A 19,572-nucleotide genomic window follows, 5' to 3' on the forward strand; every position below is an offset into this window, starting at 1 on the left:
TACATGATCTGCAGATGTCCCTTCCAACCCCTACCCTTCTGTGATGCTGTGATTCTGCGAAGGCAGCTGTAGCGTGGATGGGTTGTGGCATGGTAGTGTAGCATGTTCCTGGTCAGTGTTTAAATACCCTTATGAGAAAGATGGCAATGTTCTTCCTACATCACTCAGGAGTTTCCAAGCCACTGGCCAATTCTATGGAAAGTGAATTTACCTTGCACCTTTTTTGGTGCAAGTTTTGGTGTGGAAAGGTGGTGGGGGCTTCTTTGCAACATACAGAAAATCTGAGTTGTTAACACAGAAAGGATGCTGTAACCTGAAGTTTTGAGGACCATAAGAGCAGATTTTGTCTTGCTCCATTCCTTGTAAATGCTTTAAGAAAAATTGGAAAGGGACAATTAAGAAATGTTGATGTGCCTTAAAGAGATCCCTGACTAGAAGGCCGGTAGGGAACTGCAAGAAACCCAAATAGACTCTTCCAAGGTAATCAACATGTGGAGATAGGGCTGGGAAATCCCTGTGCCAGGAGGAACACAGATGAGAAACCTGGAGAACAGAAATGGAAATTTCCTCAGGACAATTACTCAATTGGTTCTTCTTTGGCTAGAGGCAGCAAAGTAAGGCTGATGGAAAGAGCCCAACCAAAGCCTTTCACAGTACATAGTATCCAGAAGTCCAGCAGCTCGGATACAGATATAAAAGTCCATTTTCCTTTATTTTTAAGAAGAGTACAGTGAGCACTGTGGGATACTGACACAGTTGACTTTTTCCACTCTGATCTTAGTCCCTTTTGAAGCAATGTTTCCCAGAAGTTCTAATTAAAGTTACCAATGTTGCTGCAGCATTTAGGCGTCGCGCAAGAGTGGTTTAGTTGTTCATTGAGCAGAGAGGGATGGAAATTACTACTAACTCAGACTGCGTGCATATCCCCAGGGCAATCACCAAGTCAGGCACTGCCGACTTATTTAGTCACAAATGACCACAAAGAATCCATTTTTATATTCAAATGAAACAAATTTCATGCACAGGCTACTTTTAAACCTGATTAAACTTAGCCCATTCTCTGGTGAAGCGTCCCAGACACCTTAATTTTATAAGAGCTGCACAAAGTAGGTCTGTTTCTCTCTGTTTATTGTCTCTTGTGTCATCCCTCAGAAGCACTTATTTCCCTGCAGAAATAGTTTTCCCATTTGTTTCTCGAAACATGACAAATCCGATTTACTGAGAACAAACAGTACCCTCCCAGCTGGTATTCCTGATTAACTCAGGCTTGGTTGAATTTCTTTCAGACATGACACATAGTAAGTGATTTGAACTTTAGAGAGGTGGATTTAATGATCTGATATTGCTGTTGTCCTTCTCTGTGACCTTAGGCAAGGTGCTTCATTGTTTTTTTTAAGCCTTGGTCTCCTGCATTGATTAGAAGGATCACATCACCTCCCTAACTCCTTCCTGTGCTGTGAATAGGGCAAGGTGTTGACTGGTTGGGAGGTGTATATAGTGACCTTTGGGAAAGTACCTATAAAATTGCCTCAAGTAGACTACAAATCCAAGAGCTAGACTGAAGAAGGCTAGGGAGATGCATTGCCTTTGGGTCACACTGTATTCTGGTGTCACCAGAATAGCTGATCATGTCCTGGGCTGCATCAAAAGCAGCATGACCAGCAGGTCCAGGGAAGGGATTCTGCCCCTCGGCTCTGCTCTGGTGAGACCCCACCTGCAGTGCTACGTCCAGCTCTGGGGGCCCCATGACAAGAAGGGCATGGATCTGCTGGAGTGAGTACAGAGGAGGCCACAGATGACGAGACAGCTGAAGCACCTCTGCTGTCTGAAGGAGTTGGGCTTGTTCAGCCTGGAAAAGGGAAGGCTCTGGGGAGCCTGAAGTGGCTATAGGAAAGCTGGAGATGGCAAAGGCAGGGAGTGGCAGGACAAGGAAGAATGGCTTTAAACTGAATGAGGACAGATTTAGATGAGATATGAGGAAGAAATCCTTCCCTGTGAGGGTGGTGAGGCCCTGGCACAGGCTGCCCAGAGAAGCCGTGGCTGCCCCTGGAGCCCTGGCACGGTTCAAGGCCAGGTTGGATGGGGCTTTGGGCACTCTGGTCTAGGGGAGGGTGTCCCGGCCCATGGCAGGGGGTTGGAACTAGATGGGCTTTGAGGTCTCCTCCAACGCAAACCAGTCTGGGCTTCTGTGACACGCTGGATACATACATAGTCCCATACATAAAGTCCATAACCCTCTGCCTCCCTTTCAGCCTCACAGCAGCTAGATGACAGGGTCCAAGTCCCCAGCCCTCCTGGGCTTTCTCTGTGACACACTATTCCACAGTCTTGCCCCCCCTCCCATGGACGAGTGAAATTGGAGTTTATTTTTCCCAAATGCCAGCAGATGGCGACACAGGATCAGGAATGATAGAGATACGCCCTCGGAAACTGGCTAACACTTGGAAAAAGCGGCGAGAGCCCTTTGGGGCTTCTAGCTCATTGCCTGGAAGTGTTTAAAACGTGACGTGAGAGCAGGCTGATGTCCCCAGTGCTTCTGTGCGGAGAGGCAAAATGAACCATATCTGAACCTTGAAGACGAATTGAAGACTAAAGGAAAATGGTCTGTTTCAAAAGGTAAAACATTTCAAATAACATAAAAATTTAATTAATTACAGTGGTATATTCATGATAAGCATTTTTATCCTCTAAAAGGCAGGATTTTTTTAAAAAATGCTGGTTTCTTCTTGCTGTAGTTCATTACACTCTTGAGAATTGCCACCAAACTGAACTAATCCAGGTACAGATTAGATGTTAGGAAACAATTTTTCACTAAAGAGTTGTCAGAGCCTGGAACAGGCTGCCCAGGGAGGGGATTGAGTCACCATCCCTGGAGGTGTTTAAAAGGCAGGTAGATGAGGTACTTAGGGATATGGTTTAGCATAGGACAGAAATGGTTCGATGATCTCAAAGGTCTTTTCCAACCCAGTGATTCTGTGATTCTGTGATTTTCCTTCTGACTTCTGAATGTTTTTAAAATGCAATCAAGCACACATCACCACTGTTATGTTCATCGCTCTAACATAGTTTCTCTCTCCCTGTAGTGTTGTCCTCTTATTAAATATCATGTAAATATTATCAAGCAGCATTCCAAATGTTAATTGACAGCCCAGCTTGATTTGCTAGGCGCTGTGTGCATGCAGATGAACTTTCATCTCACATGTGCATTACCCAAACTAAGCAGCTCAGAGTATCAGTGGAAATTTGCTTTCGATTTTCAAGCAGTGGAAAGGAGATGCTGTTCTGAGAATTGATTTGTCTACAGACCACGTGAGAAGGCTGGGCCAACAATTCTAATCTAAGTCCAAGTTCTCAGTCTCTTAGGAAAATGTAGTCTCCAGTAAAAATAAAATGTAATGGCTGTTGATGCCATTCTCACAGTCACTTCCAATGCTAAGGGGTATGTGGACTATTAAAACAGCAAGGGCAGACCAGTGCTGTTTAGGTAGAGCAACAAGGGTGCTGAAGGGTCTGAAGGGGAAGTCATAGAATCATAGAATCACCTGGGTTGGAAGACACCCTTAAGATCATCGAGTCCAACCACAGCCTAACCCTGCCTAGCCTACCTCTAGATCATGTCCTTAAGCACTTCATCTACACACCTTTTAAATACCTCCAGGGATGATGATTCCACCACCTGTTCCAATGCCTGACAACCCTTTCAGTAAAGAAATTCTTCCTGATATCCAGCCTAAATCTCCCACAGAATGGTTGTGGTTGGAAAAGACCTTCAAGATCATCAAGTCCAACCACCTATCCAGCCCTAGTAGGTCCAACACTAGACCATGTCACCAAGTACAACATCTGCACTTCTTTTAAACATCTCCAGGGATGGTGACTCAACCACCTCTTGGGCAGCCTGTTCCAAATGTGAGAGCAGGATAGAGTGTAATGACTCTGTACTTATTTATTTATAGCAAATACTTATGCTTTATATTTGATACAGTTAGAACTGACCTTCAGATTTACTTCCCTTACTTTGGTGCAGAGAAACTTTCAGCTCTCTGATTAAAGTGGCTTTTTGCTCATGGTAAAAGCCACAGGGCAAAGAGTGCATTTTGTTACCTAGTTACAAAACTCAGAAAAACATCAAATACCGTTTGGTTTTCCTTCTCAGATTTCTGTTTTTAAATTTATTTTTTATCTTTTTTATTTAATTGCAGCTGGCTGGGAAAAGGTTTGAATCCTCTCTGTAGGGCCTGGAGTCTTTTCTCCAGGGAGCATCAGTTTGTCACTCCTGTGTAATAGCATCAGGATTTGAACATATACTCCTTTTGCCTTAGAAAACTTATTTGCAGAGGTACTGACCGTATCCTTAGGCTGCTTACCTCCCTGCAGCGGTGAGAATGATATATGACTCAGTCCTCCATCAAATTCTGTGGCCTTCTTCAGGTGCACTGGTCCATAAAGACTCAATTTACGGTGTTAACGTGAATCCTAGTTAGCAATTAGGAAAAACACACCTGTGTGAACTTCCTTTCTAGTAGTGGATAGAGCACTGTGTGTTACATACCAAGAATGCTGGTGCATCATCAGTGCTGTGGCTTTACTGGGTGAGTCAGTTGATGTGATTGAACTGCACTAAAGAAGTAGAGCTTGTTTGAAAATCAAGGGACAAAGTATTGCCGAATTTATCCCAATGATAAATACTGCCTGGTAGGTGGTATTTGGGATAGATATCTAAAAAGAAAACCTCCAGAGATAAAGGGAGATGAGAGCAAAGGTGATGCCATATGTTAATAGGAAAGGACCAGCTTGAAGGGCAGGTAGATCAAGCTTCTTAGGAGCAAATTGAGAGCAGGCCTGAGGAGAAGGACTTGGGGGTGCTGACTAATGATGACAAGAACAACATGAGCCATGAGCCAGCAGTGTGTGCTAGCAGCTCAGAAAGCCATCCATGTCCTGGGCTGCATCAAGAACAGATTCTGCTCCTCTGCTCTGCTCTGGTGAGACCACATCTGCAGTGAGCATCCAGCTCTGGGGCCCCTAGTACAGGGAAGACATAGAGCTCTTAAAGTGAGTCCAGAGGAGGGCCACAAAGATGATCAAGGGACTGGAGCACCTCTGCTATGAAGACAGGCTGGGAGAATTGGGCTTGTTCAGCCTGAAGAAGAGAAGGCTCCAGGGAGACCTTAGAGCAGCCTTCCAGTGTTAAAGGCCAGGTTTCTTGGGGCTTTGGACACCCTGGGCTAGTGGAGGGTGTCCCTGCCCATGGCAGAGCATTGGAACTAGATAGACTTTTAGGTCCCTTCCAACCCAAACCAGTTTGCGACTCTGTGATTCCAATAGTCCCTGTGAATTTTTCAATAATAAATTGTGAGGTGTATTCCTTCCTCAAAGAATAACCCCAGTGCTGAAGAACCAATAAATGCCAGTTAGCCATACCCTTGCTGTCAATGTAAGCTGCCTATCAATATCTTCATACAGAGGCAGATCACAAGGTCCCCAAACTCTAGAGAAGAGCAAAGATCCTGTCATGGCAGGATCTGATTGGAAGATCTGGGGGAAGCAGTGGGTTAATGTAAGATCAGACATTGTGAGTACAGTGAGAAGTTCTGGGATTTGAGGATAAGTTATAAATGACAGTAGGTCTCTCTTTACATGAGATCATCTGGGTGCACAGTACTCCACCTTTCTATGTAATCTCCATTTCACCTTTTCAGTACACTTAGACATATGTCAAGTACTTGCTGTCATCGTGATGAACATTTCACATGACAAAACTGAATCAACTTCCATGTACAAGGGGAGATTTTTAGAGGTACAGAAGGCAACTGGACACTCAAAGAACATTAGGAGTTGGAAGGGACCTCAACAGATCATCTAGTCCAACCCCCACACCAGAGCAGGATCACCCAGACTAAATCACACAGGAATGCATCCAGGTGGGGTTTGAATGTCTCCAAAGAAGGAGACCCCACAACCTCTCTGGTCAGCCTGTCACAGGGCTCCATCACCCTCACAGTGAAAAAGTTCTTCCTTACACTCACATGGAATTTCCTCTGCTCCATCTTGCACCCATTGCCCCTTGTCCTATTGCTGCCCATCACTGAGAAGAGCCTGGCTCCATCCTCCTGACTCTCGCTCTTTACATATTTATAAACATTAATTAGGTGTATGTATTGTATGTATTGAAATAAATAGCTTATTAAAAAAACATTCTCTTTAGTTTCCTGTGTCGGGAAAGCCCTAGCATCCTCCTTGACCATAACAATTCCCTTTAATGGAGTATGAGCTGTGTCGCTGTAAACATGACCATCTGGAAATACTTACTGTTGGAGAGGAGAGCTGGTCGCAGATTGTTCTGTCAGTGTTGTTGATAAATATACATGATCTGGAAGTCGAACTTAGACATATTCAGCCTCGAAACATGATGCACGTGTTTTGTAGCCAGGGTAACTGGGTTATATTGCTGTAGAAGCTCCTAGATTTGTCAGTGTGGGACTTCCAAATTAAATAGATGACTTCGTAAAATATGAGCTTATTGGAGCTTCTAGGGAAAAGTTTACTGGCTGTGTATGCTGGAACATGGTGTACATTGGTGACTACAGAGCTCCCTTTTGCCTTTTATTAATCTAGGAGTCCATCTTCCAGCAGGATTTCTCTCTCTCTCCCCCCACACTCCCATCTTTCTGCGATCCATAACATATATTGCAATTGCCTTGATGCTGTAACTGTTTCCTAAATTACCCCTGACATTTCCAAGCACACGATCAGAACTTAATAAATTATACCAGCAGTTCTCATGAATAAGGTATGTCTCCTTTTGCCAAGCAGCGTTAGCTATCAGACCTGTCAGTTACGTGTCATGCAAAGCTAGTAAATCGGCCTAGACTAGAGGCTGTGTATTTTCGCTGTGATGAAATCATTAGTTGCCACTGAAACATTCCTCTTGTAATTGTCTCAATGAGTAGAAATGATTCCTGATAGTTTAAGGAGGAGTTCAGATTGAGTTCAAGCATTCTGACTTGGCAAATTTTGGGTTTGAGACCGTCAAACAAAATTATGCCGTATCTGATACTTTGATGATTTGGATGGGGCTTTATACCCCTCAGTCTATCCTTACTGTCAGTCTCACAAGGAAGGAAATTCCAATCACAAATCTGAAAGCCAGACTGCTACCCCTGGAAAAGAAGGTAACACACCTGAGCTGTATTCATTCTGAGATTTGCCCAAGGCTGGGCTTTTGCCTTGTACTTCAAGGGACTAGGCTGCAGGCATCATTCTGCTCTACTGCCCAGTGAGTTTTGGGTTCCTGAGTGATTAGAAAAATTATCATATAATACGAGCAGCAAAATAATAGAAATCAGCCATCCATTAAATAGAGTATTTGAGGGAAATGTAATAATTTGTTGGAGGATGATTTGGAGATCCTTTTGGAAAAAAAAAAACCAAGAGACATATGCCCTTCATCTGAACAAGCAAGCCACCAGGGCAATAATAAAAGCAAACCCACTTACAGAATAGAAGACTTATTTCCTTTCCATTGGTTTTAAAAAACAGGCTTTATTTGAGGTTGTGGAGCATCTTCTCGTCAAAATATCTGTGTCACATAGCCCTGATCTCTAGAGCCACAAGTAAACTACGAATGTTGTGATTCAGGCAATTTTAATATAAAAATGTGAGTACTAATGTTTCATCTAGACTAGAACGTTCCATCTAGACAAGTTGCCCTTCAACCATCATAGAGTCATAGAATCCTAGGATCTCCTGAGTTGGAAGGGACCACTAAGGATTGTCAAGTCCAACTCCTGGCTCCACACAGGGCCAGCAAAGTCAGAGCATGGGACTGAGTACATCATCCAGACACTTCTTGACCTCGGTCCAGCTCGGTGCTGGGACCATTTCCCTGGGAAGCCTGTTCCAGTACCCCCTCCTTACTGGTCTTGAAGGTCTCAGGCACATGGTCAACCCATGGGTGAAAACAGAAGTCTACCAACACAGGCAGTCAATAAAATCAAATAACTCCAAGCCCTGAGTGGGACTTGGACCAGAACTGCTTCTGGACTAAAAAACCTATGAGCTCCAGTGGCCAGGGACACCCCCACTGTCCAGTGCTCATGGGCACTGGATTGAATTTGGTATATATTGGCTATGAAGAAAACCAGTGACCGTCTCGCCTCTTGCAGGCTGCATTGCCATATTCTGTAGATGTGGAAATATGGAAAAAGCTATCAAGTGGAGATCAAGGCAAGGATTTCAGTTATTGAATTCATCGCTGACTCAGTGCTTGGGGTCAGACAAGTCACCAAATGCCCTTCCGCCTCTAAGCAGCCTCTAAAATTGTTTTGCCTTTTTAATTTCAGTTCCCGAGTACCTATTGCTTATTGGCTTCAGCTGGAATTAGGTTCTTATCATCCTGGAATTATAAGGCACTTGTTAAAATTGAAACCTTTAATTCATTTCAGAAGCAGGAGAACTGCAATAATCATTTCTGCTTACACCTGCCTTTGAAATTCAAATGTGAAACAAGAACCCTGCAGCATGATATGCAAACCCGATCAATGGTAGTTTAGCTATACCCATATACTGGGAGGAAAATGCAGGTTTAGGACTGTGTGGAAACCAAGGTATGTGAAATAACTGCTCCTAATAGGGGGATGTCTGAATGACCCGGGACGAGAGCAAGAGACAGAGAAATTTGAGTGCTGAAAATAGACTTAGGGAGAAAGAGGATTAATTCCAAAAGGCAAGAAAGTGAATGGAAGCGAGAGTAGACGCTGTAGGAGGGAGGAGGGACAGTTTGATGTTCTGTCACTTTGCAGTCAGAAGGCAGCAGGAACTGCAAAGGAGAAGTGACTGTGTGGAGGAACACTTTAGTGGAAAAGCTGGCACTAGTGAGCAAGATCCATGCGATTAGGTGGTGTCAGAAATGTAGGGGTGTTTGTGTGCCCATGCAGAAGGGAAGGTATGACCACAGCAGCTAGGTTTGAATTCAAGAGCTAATTCTGAGCTCTCCATTTTAACCTAAAAGAATATTCCTACTTATTAAAATGTTTTGTGTGTAAAACGAGTGAAAAGCAATATGCATATTTATGTAAAAAACAGTTAATAAATATTGGCCTGTGTTATTAGCTAGCACAGCACCCATATATGCTTTCTCTCATAGGTAATATTGGTCATCTTGATATAAACAGACTACATGTCTGGACTTTGCCATTTAACAGTGAGACAAAATGCTATGTGAACACCTCGTAGCTGCTGGGTTGCATCCCATCCAGGTTGGCAACAGAACTAGCCCATAGCTCTTTAGTGACCTGACCATAATACGTTTCATGTCCTGTCAGGCTCCAGTAAGCCTTTGTGTCCTTTCAAAAGCTATCATTTATTCCAAATCTACTTGAAACAATTTGGGAGGAATTCTGATGGAACTGAGTGGAAAGAGCTCTTAAGCTGTCATAGCATCAAACTCTTAGGTCAAATTATTTCAGTCTTGAAGTTCACCAATTTGGCATCATTCACAAGAGCTACAATCATGGGGGAAGCAGAACTTCTATCAGAAGAATCTCAGTACAATTTGGATTAGAAAAAAAATAAGTATTTGACTATGTTTATAGGTTTAACAGGTACCATTTGGAATGATTCATGTTATCTGGTGAGTCATAAAGCTTGTTGGTTCCTACAGTAAAAACCAGTGTGTGCGAGGCACCTCTTCAATAACATAATATTAATGTTCTTCCTGCTTCAGATATGCAGCTCTTTGATACTTCTTCCACTTGGTTTAGCTGCCTCCTTAAACTTCCTGGCAGAAAAAGACCTACGAAAAGATACAGCTTGTTACCCCCACAGTGGTTCTTGTTTTCCAGAGAGAGAAGAGTTTGCCTCTACAATGCCCAGCTCATCAGAGCATAAAGACCAGCTTACCAGAGGCGAAAGTCATAACTGTAAGGTAGCAAGGCAAGGGAAGTTGAAAAGGTCATGAAAATTGCTGGCCCATAAAAAGAGAGGAGGAGGAGGAGGATGGGCATGGAGAACAGCAGACATGCCACAATATTAGGTTTTCAGTAGAGTTCAGGATGAGACAACTGCTGTGCCTGTACGTGCCAAACAAAGTAGTTTAAACTGATCAGAAGAAAGCGTAGGCACAGTGAGAAAAGTGAGAGAGATGCAATAAAGTGAGCCCGAAAAGAAGCTATGCTCTGTGAAGAGCCCTTTCCCCTGTGCATTTCTCCTTTCTTTCCATTTCTGAACATCTTCACTAGCAAGTCAAGACCTCTCCTAGATGGGCACTTTTCCCCTGCGTGCCTTTACCTGTGGCCTTGCGCTCGGCAGGATTCCCAGTGTTTCCTGTCTTGCTGGACATCACCTGAAGGTTAGTAGCTACATATTCCACTTCTAATGGCCCAGCTCGACTGTTGGAGAACATGGTTCAGCTTTCCTCTCATCTCGTTAATGTGATTGAAATGGGTCACATTGACGGGCAAAGTTAAGGCAGACAAATAGGGTTCTTTGTATCTTCTCCTAATGCAAACAAGGGTGATTCTAGGTGTAAAGAGTTGTCTTTATTCAGAATTCAGTTTGCTTTTACAAACACCAAAAGGTCTTTTTTTATGAATTCAACAAATGGAAGAATTCAGACACAACATGAAAAATCTGTGGGTTTTGTTCCATGGTTAAAAGGTGCCATTTCTTCACCATTTAATTTACTGCATAAAAGCGCTGTACTATGTAAGTGACAGTTCAAAGAAGAAATAAAAATAAATCCTTTATGTTTCCTCCTCAGAGGAGGAACGTTTTTTTCTTTTCTTTTCCCTTCCAATTCAACAAGACATTTCAAGTGTTCATTTAATTGCTGCATAAACTCAAAATAAGGTGGCTTCAATGAATAAATGGCTAAAGAAACCAGATTTTTCTGCTACCCTCTTTCAAGTGAGCTACACGTGAATCATGCTCAAGCATTCTAACAGAAGACACCCAGACTGTAGTAAGGCGTGAAATAGCACCACTCAGTAGTGAACCAATTTGTGCTCCTACAGCCTGTTCAGATATTTTAAAAGGAATAGAACTCTTCTGATTTTAGAAAAGTTTGATCTATCAAGAATACAAATCTCATCTTTCACCTAGATTATGATTCAGTATTTAATGCAGTCCATCATGCTTTACTTTGGGTCAATGAATACAAAGGCAGTAGCTGTAACTACGATGAAGTAAGTTGCATCTTTCTCTCCCTCTCAGTTTAGTTTCATCTGTAGTTTTGAACTTTAGCTTTTCTTTGCAGCACTTCTCTTTGTTTGCAAGCTTTCTAACTGCTTTTTGACACAGCATGCAGAAGAGACAGGCTTCTGTGTAAGCTGGAGGCTCTTCTTATTTCCATTCTGTCAAATTCATTTTGGAGTTAGGCATCAGAAATTGTGCAGTCAAGTTCATTCTGGGCCAGGACATCAGGATTGTGCAGTCAAGCTCAGAACATCAGTGCCTGTTTGCCTATTGTGTAATTCTTAAAGAAAGCCAGCCCATTTAATAGATTGAAAAAATCCCAACCCAGCATAAAACAACACCTTTGATACGTATTAAACTTTCCCACACACACTTGCGACTTTTTCCAGTATTTGTGTTCCTTTTACTGATTATTCTTAGCATCAACGACATTAAATTAATTGAAATCAGCAACTGAAATCAGATTTAATAATTTGCAGTGCAATCATGTCAGGGAAAAATATCACCACACACAATTGTTACAATTAAGACATTGCTTTGGAGGAAGAGGCAAGACAGAGTATTATTTGTTTTACCCCCTCAGAAACCAGTGTTCCTTTTGGCCTGAGGGTAAGAATTTGATTAAAATTTGTAAATTAAATGTATCCCTCATCAAGATTTAATGCTGCTACATGAATATTGTAGTTTTCAACTAGAAGGTTTGGGACTTGATTATGTTTGCTTTTAAATATTGGGAAATAATACCCAGAAATCAAGTTAACATCTACTCTTCTTGTTCTTTAGAGAGTCAGACCAAGTTCCAAGTCCTTCCTAAATTTAATGTCTATTATTCTGCTGTGAGATCCTGTCAGGCATCAGTGAGCAAAATAGCAAACAGACCTCTAACTACCTATTTGGCAATGATTGATTGATTTTGTACTGATGATTTATTCTTTCTCAAGACTCTCTCAAGGACTCCAGTTATGAAAGGGAAAAGTGCATAGACAAAAGTCAAGCTCTTTGTGAAAGGACAGGTGACTTGGCTTCAAAATTGTCTTCTTCAGAGACACCGAATCTAGGCTGAGGTTTCCTTTCCATGGTATAGGCACTGTGCTGCCTAAACTTAAAGATGCTTCTTGGGCCTCCACAGTACCGAAGCTGTGGCCACAATGCTGCATTTATTGAGTAATCATAGTGCTGGTACATATGTGACCATGACAATGCAGCATCAAGTGTCATAACACCATCAGTGAGTAAAAGTAGGGCACAACACCTCTTTCTTCCCCAGCTGTAGCCTAAATTGTGCTCTTTTCAGGAAGTTTGTATTCTCCAGAGAGGATGCAAACTAAGTCCTAATTGACACTGTATTCATCTTGAGGTATTTTCAGTGTTGTGCATTCAAAATATATGACATTTTATGGTACTGAAAACTCATTCTCTCCTCTGCTTTTTTAGAAAACAATATTTCTACACTGAATTTCAATGAGTTTTTATCCAGGGGTCTATGTTAGTCTTGCCATCCACCAAACTTGGGGTTTATGTACACAATTTTGATGAAAGTATTAGAACCTTTGGTTAATTTTTTGTTTTAAAACTTCCACTAGCCATTTTTACAGCCATTGCTTTCCAACAGGAAGATGGGATGATGAGAACTCTGGTATTAAAGAGATTAGATGACCTTTGAAGTTCTTTTCCAACCCAAACCTTTACGAAGTTCTATGATTCTATAACAAATAATAATTAAGCATGTTCCCAAAACATCACATTCTCTAGGATTTGGTGAAAGGTGGGCCAGTTTCTAAAAATGTAACTGATCAAAATAAATATATTCATAACACATTCGTAGCTGTTATTTTTAATGTTCTGAGGAAGTGAATTTATTTTTGTGGGCTTTAAAAAGTTGTTAAAATTTAAAGAAAACAAAATCTGTATTTCCAATGTGTGCTTAGCTATTTTGTGATAGTACTTCATAAAAATAAGCACAAAAAACTTGCTACTTCTAAGACCTGCTTACCTGTGAAATCTGTGGCATCGTTCCCCCTCCTTCCACTGCCCTTTATTTCCTTTCTTGTGCAATCAGAAATGGATTTCTGTCCTGCTGAGGTTCTTTACATGTCAAACGTTTCCTGTCCTCCATGAAAACATTATGAAATGGAAAACTTTAGAAGCATGGAGGAAAGTTAAGTAGACAGATACATACATCGGTAGGTAGGTAGATAGATAGATAGATAGATAGATAGATAGATAGATAGATAGATAGATAGATAGAAGAAATCTCACATATTTCAAATATTTCAAATATTTCACTATAGCCAAGCTGTAACACTCCTGCTGAAAAGCAAGATTCCAATTACTGGAACAATTAATAATGTGAATTCTGTCTCTTCCTTGGATGCTACTGGCAAAACATTTAACATCACAAATGCAAATCCAAAGAATTCTGAAGCTATCCACAAAGTTTAGGGGTGGGATCCCTACTTTGTTCTGGTTTGTTCCACTTCCACTGCTAATACAGCAAAAAAAGGTGATCATTCAGTCAGAAGAACCCCATGGGATGATCTATCAGTGTCAAACAGATGAAGGTGGCCAAGCTGCACCTGGTAATCACTCCACTGATACAGGGATATTTTGGGGAGGAGTTGCATGAAAAGATAATGGTAGATGGGATTTCTCCTCTGCAATCATAGAATCACAGGTTAGGGTTGGAAGGGACCTTAGAAATTGTCTAGTTCCAACCCCCCTGCCATCGGCAGGGACATCTCTCACTAGACTAGGCTGCTCAAGGCCCTATCCAACCTGGGCCTGAACACTCCAGGGAAGGGGCAGTCACCACCTCCCTGGGCAATCTGTTCCAGTGCCTTACCACCCTCATAGTGAAGAATTTTTTGCCTAATATCCAATCTAAGTCTACCCCCTTCCAATTTAAAACCATTCCCCTTCGTCATATCACTCCCTGCCCTGCTAAAATGTCCCTCCCCAATTTCCTGCAGCCCCTTCAGGTACTGAAAGGCTGTTCTAAGATGTCCTCAGAGTGTCCTCTTCTCCAGGCTGAACAAGCCCAATTCTCTCAGCCTTTCTTCATAGGAGAGGTGTTCCAGCCCTCTGATCATCTTCGTGGCCTCCTCTGGACCTGTTCCAACAGTTCCATGTCCTTCTTATGTTGGGGACTCCAGAACTGGAACTCCAGGTGGGGTCTCACTAGAGCTGAGTAGAGAGGCAAAATCACCTCCCTCGACTGGTTCTCCAACCAGTGGTTTTCGTTAGAGATGCTCCATATATCTGCACATTCCCCTGATGCTAAAGAATGGGCTTGCAGGGTCTGGCTGAAGGAGCAGTTTCCTTGGTGCAGTATGGTACAGTGACCTTCAAGCACTGCAGAAAATTTATCTTTTGAATCTGATATATTAAATAAAACCAATTCATAAAGAGATCAAAAAAATGACTCAATAGAGCAGAAAACCCTCCAAAAAGAGCAGTCAGAGAACATACATAGATAAGTATATACAAACAATGTTGTGCAGTATTATTGCGGATCCTCATGACCCATCATAGCTGACATCCTCTCAGCCTTTTTGATTTTGTACTTTAATTTTTGCATCTGGACAACCTGACCTTTACACCCATCAGGTATTTAAAAAACCCCACCTTTGTCTTTCTGCTGATACTGAATGACTCATCTGTTGCTGTTTGCCTTTCTTCTGTAGGTGAACGGTATTGATCTTCGAGGTGCTACCCATGAGCAGGCTGCAGCTGCGCTGAAAGGAGCAGGGCAGACGGTAACAATCATAGCACAATACCAGCCGGAGGGTAAGCGAAATAATAAACTTAAAGACATATGGTAAAAGAGAAATGCTTTAAACACCCGTTTAACAGGGTGAGACTGCTGTAGACAGTCCTTTCCCAGCTATCAGCAGAAGTCATTTGGAATGGAAATTCAAGTGGCAATTCTCTCCCAAGGAAGTGGCTGTATTGTTGTCACAGACTCTGCTTTTCAATTATTTTATGTGACTGTATAAGAAATAACTTTAAATGTGCATATAACAAGTCAGTAATCAACACTTAGTTAATCATTTTATTTTCATTATTGCTTATTCTACGTCCTTCTCCATTCTCCTTCTGGAGACAGTGCAAAAGATAAGAGACAAGTTAAGAATGAATGGAGATGACAGGAAGACCTGAAGTTCCTTCAGACAATCAGAATTAAACAAAGTGCTTCCTGCCAAATGCATAGAGCCTCCCATTAATACTTCTGGGTGACAGTGTCCTTACTGCTCCAGGGCAATTAACCCCAGGTTGCAAGTAATTAATAGAGGACAGCTTTCTCAACAAAAGCCTGAACAGGAACTTCAGCAAAATAGAAGACATTTAGGGTGGGATGTATGTTACATGGTGTCTAACATTTAGCTTCTAGAGCTTAAACTAGTTTCAGTGAGAAGGAATAGGCATTGATGGATTTTATGAGTCCAGAGTTAAGTGGCAGAACTTCTCATTGTCCATGAGCTACAACCCAAATGACGATCACAAGGAATTAATAAAAGTAATATTACTTTCTGATAGGAACTAAAGATGGTTTTCCATCTTTCCAGGTGAATTTAACAACAACAGGTGCCTGTGAAGACTTACTGGCACCCTTCTGTCAGTCTTCAGTAAATAGTTCTAGCTCAATTCACAAGTCCTGCTGTGACCTGTCAACACAAGTTGTTGATTCTGCCTGATTGTGCCCAGCCTAGGACACATGTAGGTCTGGGTGAAACAATACAGCTCTAATAACATTTTTTTTCAGAGCCAGTGAGGAGATCAATTAGTACTGCCAGAGTTTATCCAGCATAATACCTTCTTTCATTCCTGATGATAGCCCACAAAGAGGAAACCAGCTGGTATTTTAGTCAAACTTACAAGTGTGCTTCAGATCTGGTATCCTGCATCCATTTATTGGTTTATCTGCGCTCAAGTCACCAAGTGGGATAAATGAGGCCATACAAAGCAAAGGGCAGATGCAAGCAAATAAAAATTGGAAGTGTCATATCTTTAGTTAAATAAACAGAATGTATTAATATAAAAATGCATAAGTAACAATCATGGTTACTTCAAAGAAAAAGTAGTGAATAGCGATTCCATTAGTGATAGCTAATCCGCACTGGATTCTCTGCCCATTAGTTCCAGCAGTCTTGTTTGCTGTCTGGTGATTTTATACCGCAATTATCACCGTGGTGTCTCAGTACTTGTAGCAATCACTGGCATTTCAGAGCTGTTCTGTGCCATTGTTAGTACCCAGAAAAATACATCACTTGACAGATTTTTCCTAGTATGTTTGAACTTTTAGTTGACGTACTTTCCCCCTGTATCGTATCAGCTCTGTAGTGTATCAAGTTTGGTTTTGGTGAACATGCAATTCAAATGATGCTGATAAAATCCATCAATATGCTGCATATTTACTCTATTTTTCTAAGAATTCTGCTACATTCACTACAAACCCTGTTGAGGGCAGACTAGTCCTGACTGTGTGTGTTGTTGCCAGTGCAGCACAGCCGGTTTTGTTTCACCCAAATCCGTCAAGATGCCCTGAAGAGAGGAGCTAGTGAAAAACAGTGCCAAAAGGTTTTCCTTAGCATAGGAAATTATTGCATTTTTAAGATAAAAGGAGTTATCTGTAGTTATCTGTAGTTCAGTAGTTATCTGTAAGGTGTTGTCTTACTCCTGAAGGATTTAATTTTAATCCAAGATGCTGTTTAATATGAACTGTGTAAATATAGATGTGAAATGAAATCATTCTTCCTTTAAAAAATACCTAGCGGCAAAGAGAGATGAAAGTTTTAAAACAGTTGCTTAAATAACCTTCCCAGAGAATTATTTAAGGACTTACATGTCACAGCGAAAGGCATACTCTATAGCAGCATAAACATTTATTTTATTCTAAAGATCCCACACAACTCTTTTTTTGTCCTTTCTCTGTAATTTATACCTGATCTCTTATTTACGATATCTTATCTTGAAGCATATATGGGGATATAGCCCTGAAATACAGCCTTAAAAAACTGCACAGCTGTGCTTTCCTCGGGGGCTCCTCACTTTAAAATGCTTCCAAAACTAGTAAACTATTTAAGTAAAGTAGGCTTGGTGCTTAATTTTTTATTTGCACACTGGAAGCTCTTGAGTTGTTGTTACTACAACTCCGGGATTTTAGGGGAGATCCAAGATGAGCCACAGCAAATGTTAACCAATACCTGATTTTGTCTTTTCCAGCTTATTAAGCCTTTAGATGTTGTTGCAAGGAAAACTGTTCGATGAAATCTTTAGCTATTGGTATTTCAGGTATTAAGCGATTGTGGTATAAGTACCAGTCAATACGATAAGCCAGCTGATGATTACTGATTTAAATTGTTGGTAGAAAAAGCTTATGTTCCAATAATTTAAGTTTTATGCAGTAAACAAAAGCTGACAGCACACTTATGTTGGCAGCGTCTGCAAAACCAAATAATATGTTTTGCTGTGGGAAGAAAATGAGGTGACTACTATAGGAACAGCTTTCAAACTTTTAATTTCCTTTTCCTTGTTTCAAACAGTCAAAAGTTCAACTAAGCCTCATATGAACTCCCCTCACATTTATCTGTATAGACTGGACAGCAAATGTCATGAGAATGGCAACTTCTGCAAAAAATCTAGTGGCTGCCTTCAACTTGAATAGCTTTTCCTCTTGATATTATGGCAGTTTGCTTTCTCATCCTGTCTGGAATAAACAAATGCAGAGACCAGCTCAGATAAAATCACATAGCATCACATTTTTTGAATGCTGTCAGACTCATGGTTGGTGATGGTGCTTATCTGAACCATGCTGCCTGTCCCTCACATGAAAGTGGCCTTGGAAATAGGAGAAAAAAAGCACATATAGGGAAAAGCATAGTCAGCAGGACCAGGGAGGTGATCATCCTCCCCTCTGATGAGGCCACACCTTGAGTATTGTGTTCAGGTTGGCCCCTCACTACAAGAAAGACATTGAGTCCATGGAGCATGTCCAGAGAAGGGCAACCAGGCTGGTGAAGGGGCTGGAACACAGTTCTGTTAGAGAGCAGCTGAGGGATCTAGGACTGTTTATCCTGGAGAAGAGAAGGCTCAAGGGAGACCTTATTGCTCTCTCCAACTACCTGGCAGGAGGTTGTGGTGAGCTGGGGATCAGCCTCTTCTCACAAATAGCCAGTGGAGGACAACCGGGAATGGCTACAAGTCGAGCCAGGGGAGGTTCAGGTTAGAAATGGGGAGAAAATTCTTCTCAGAAAGAGTGGTTGAGCATTGGAAAGGGTTGCTCAGGGAGCTGGTGGAGTCACTGTCCCTCAGGGTGTTCAAGGAAAGGTTGGATGAGGTACTTACAGACGTGGTATTAGTAATATAGGTGGTAGGGGCATGGTTGAACCTTGGAGGTCTTTTCCAGTCTTAATGATTCTATGATCCTCTGAATAGAAGATACAAGGAGTGATTTCATGAGAAGGAGCTGAATGGTAATACAGGGGATAGTATGAAGAACAGAGAACAACTCCTCAGCTGTTCTGCTCTTCAGTCCTGTTTTCCTCATGTACACACACTATCTTTATTTCTCTCATCTTTCTGAGAAATAGAAGACAAAAAAAAGTCATGAAACTCCAAACAGAAATGATAATTCTGTGAACAGAAGTATGGAAAGATTATGAGGAACAAGAGGAAAATGAATCACAAAGATTAAGAAATCTGTGAGAGGATGTGCTTATAGCTATAGGAAGAGTGGCGATAACTCTGGTTTTTTTGAGTCATTCCTTACTTTTATTTTAAAATCTGGAAAATATCTCGTGTACTGTATGTTACGAACACATGTGTTATGTAAATGGAGGCCAAGTAACATCAAGCATCCTGACCTCTAATGTAATTCATGTGGAGGTTTATGCATGTATTCAAAGTACACTAGCTGCTTGCAGGCTTCAGAAAGACAACTTGTATTCATGTGCTGCTCACATCTTCTATACATGGTTACTTAGCTCTGCTCTCCAATTTTTAATATTCTTGGAGTAATACAACCACAGAATCGTTTTGGTTGGAAAAGGCTTTTAAGATCACCAGGTGCAACTGTTAACCTGGCACTGCCAAGTTCACCACTAAACTCTGTCCCTCAGTACCACATCTAACCACCTCCAGAGATGGTGACTCCACTACTTCCCTGGGCAGCCAGTTCCAATGCTTGACAGCCCTTTTAACTTTCCTCCCAGCTTTTCAACTCTTGGATTTTTTTTTCAAAATATTGTAGAAATATGAATCTAGTGAGCAGACCATGCTCTTCCACAAAACTAATTATAGAATTATAGAATCATCGAATGGTCTGGCTGGGAAGGGACCCCAAGGATCACAGAGTTCCAATCCCCCTGCCACAGCCAG

General features: G+C 41.6%; 1 protein-coding gene across 6 annotated transcripts in view; it reads left to right on the top strand.

Annotated features, from left to right (window-relative positions):
• Window positions 1-19,572, top strand: part of DLG2 (discs large MAGUK scaffold protein 2) — a gene marked incomplete at both ends in the record, with an annotated part of 916,132 nt that overhangs the window by 680,919 nt on the left and 215,641 nt on the right. For all 6 annotated transcript variants that reach the window (XM_084264083.1, XM_084264085.1, XM_084264086.1 and 3 more), the window contains one exon: window positions 14,880-14,982. In XM_084264083.1, the coding sequence (XP_084120209.1) occupies window positions 14,880-14,982 (103 nt within the window). The remainder of the gene's footprint in view (window positions 1-14,879; window positions 14,983-19,572) is intronic.

This window comes from Gallinula chloropus (genome assembly GCF_964237585.1).
Source record: "Gallinula chloropus genome assembly, chromosome: 1".
Taxonomy (NCBI): Eukaryota; Metazoa; Chordata; class Aves; order Gruiformes; family Rallidae; genus Gallinula; species Gallinula chloropus.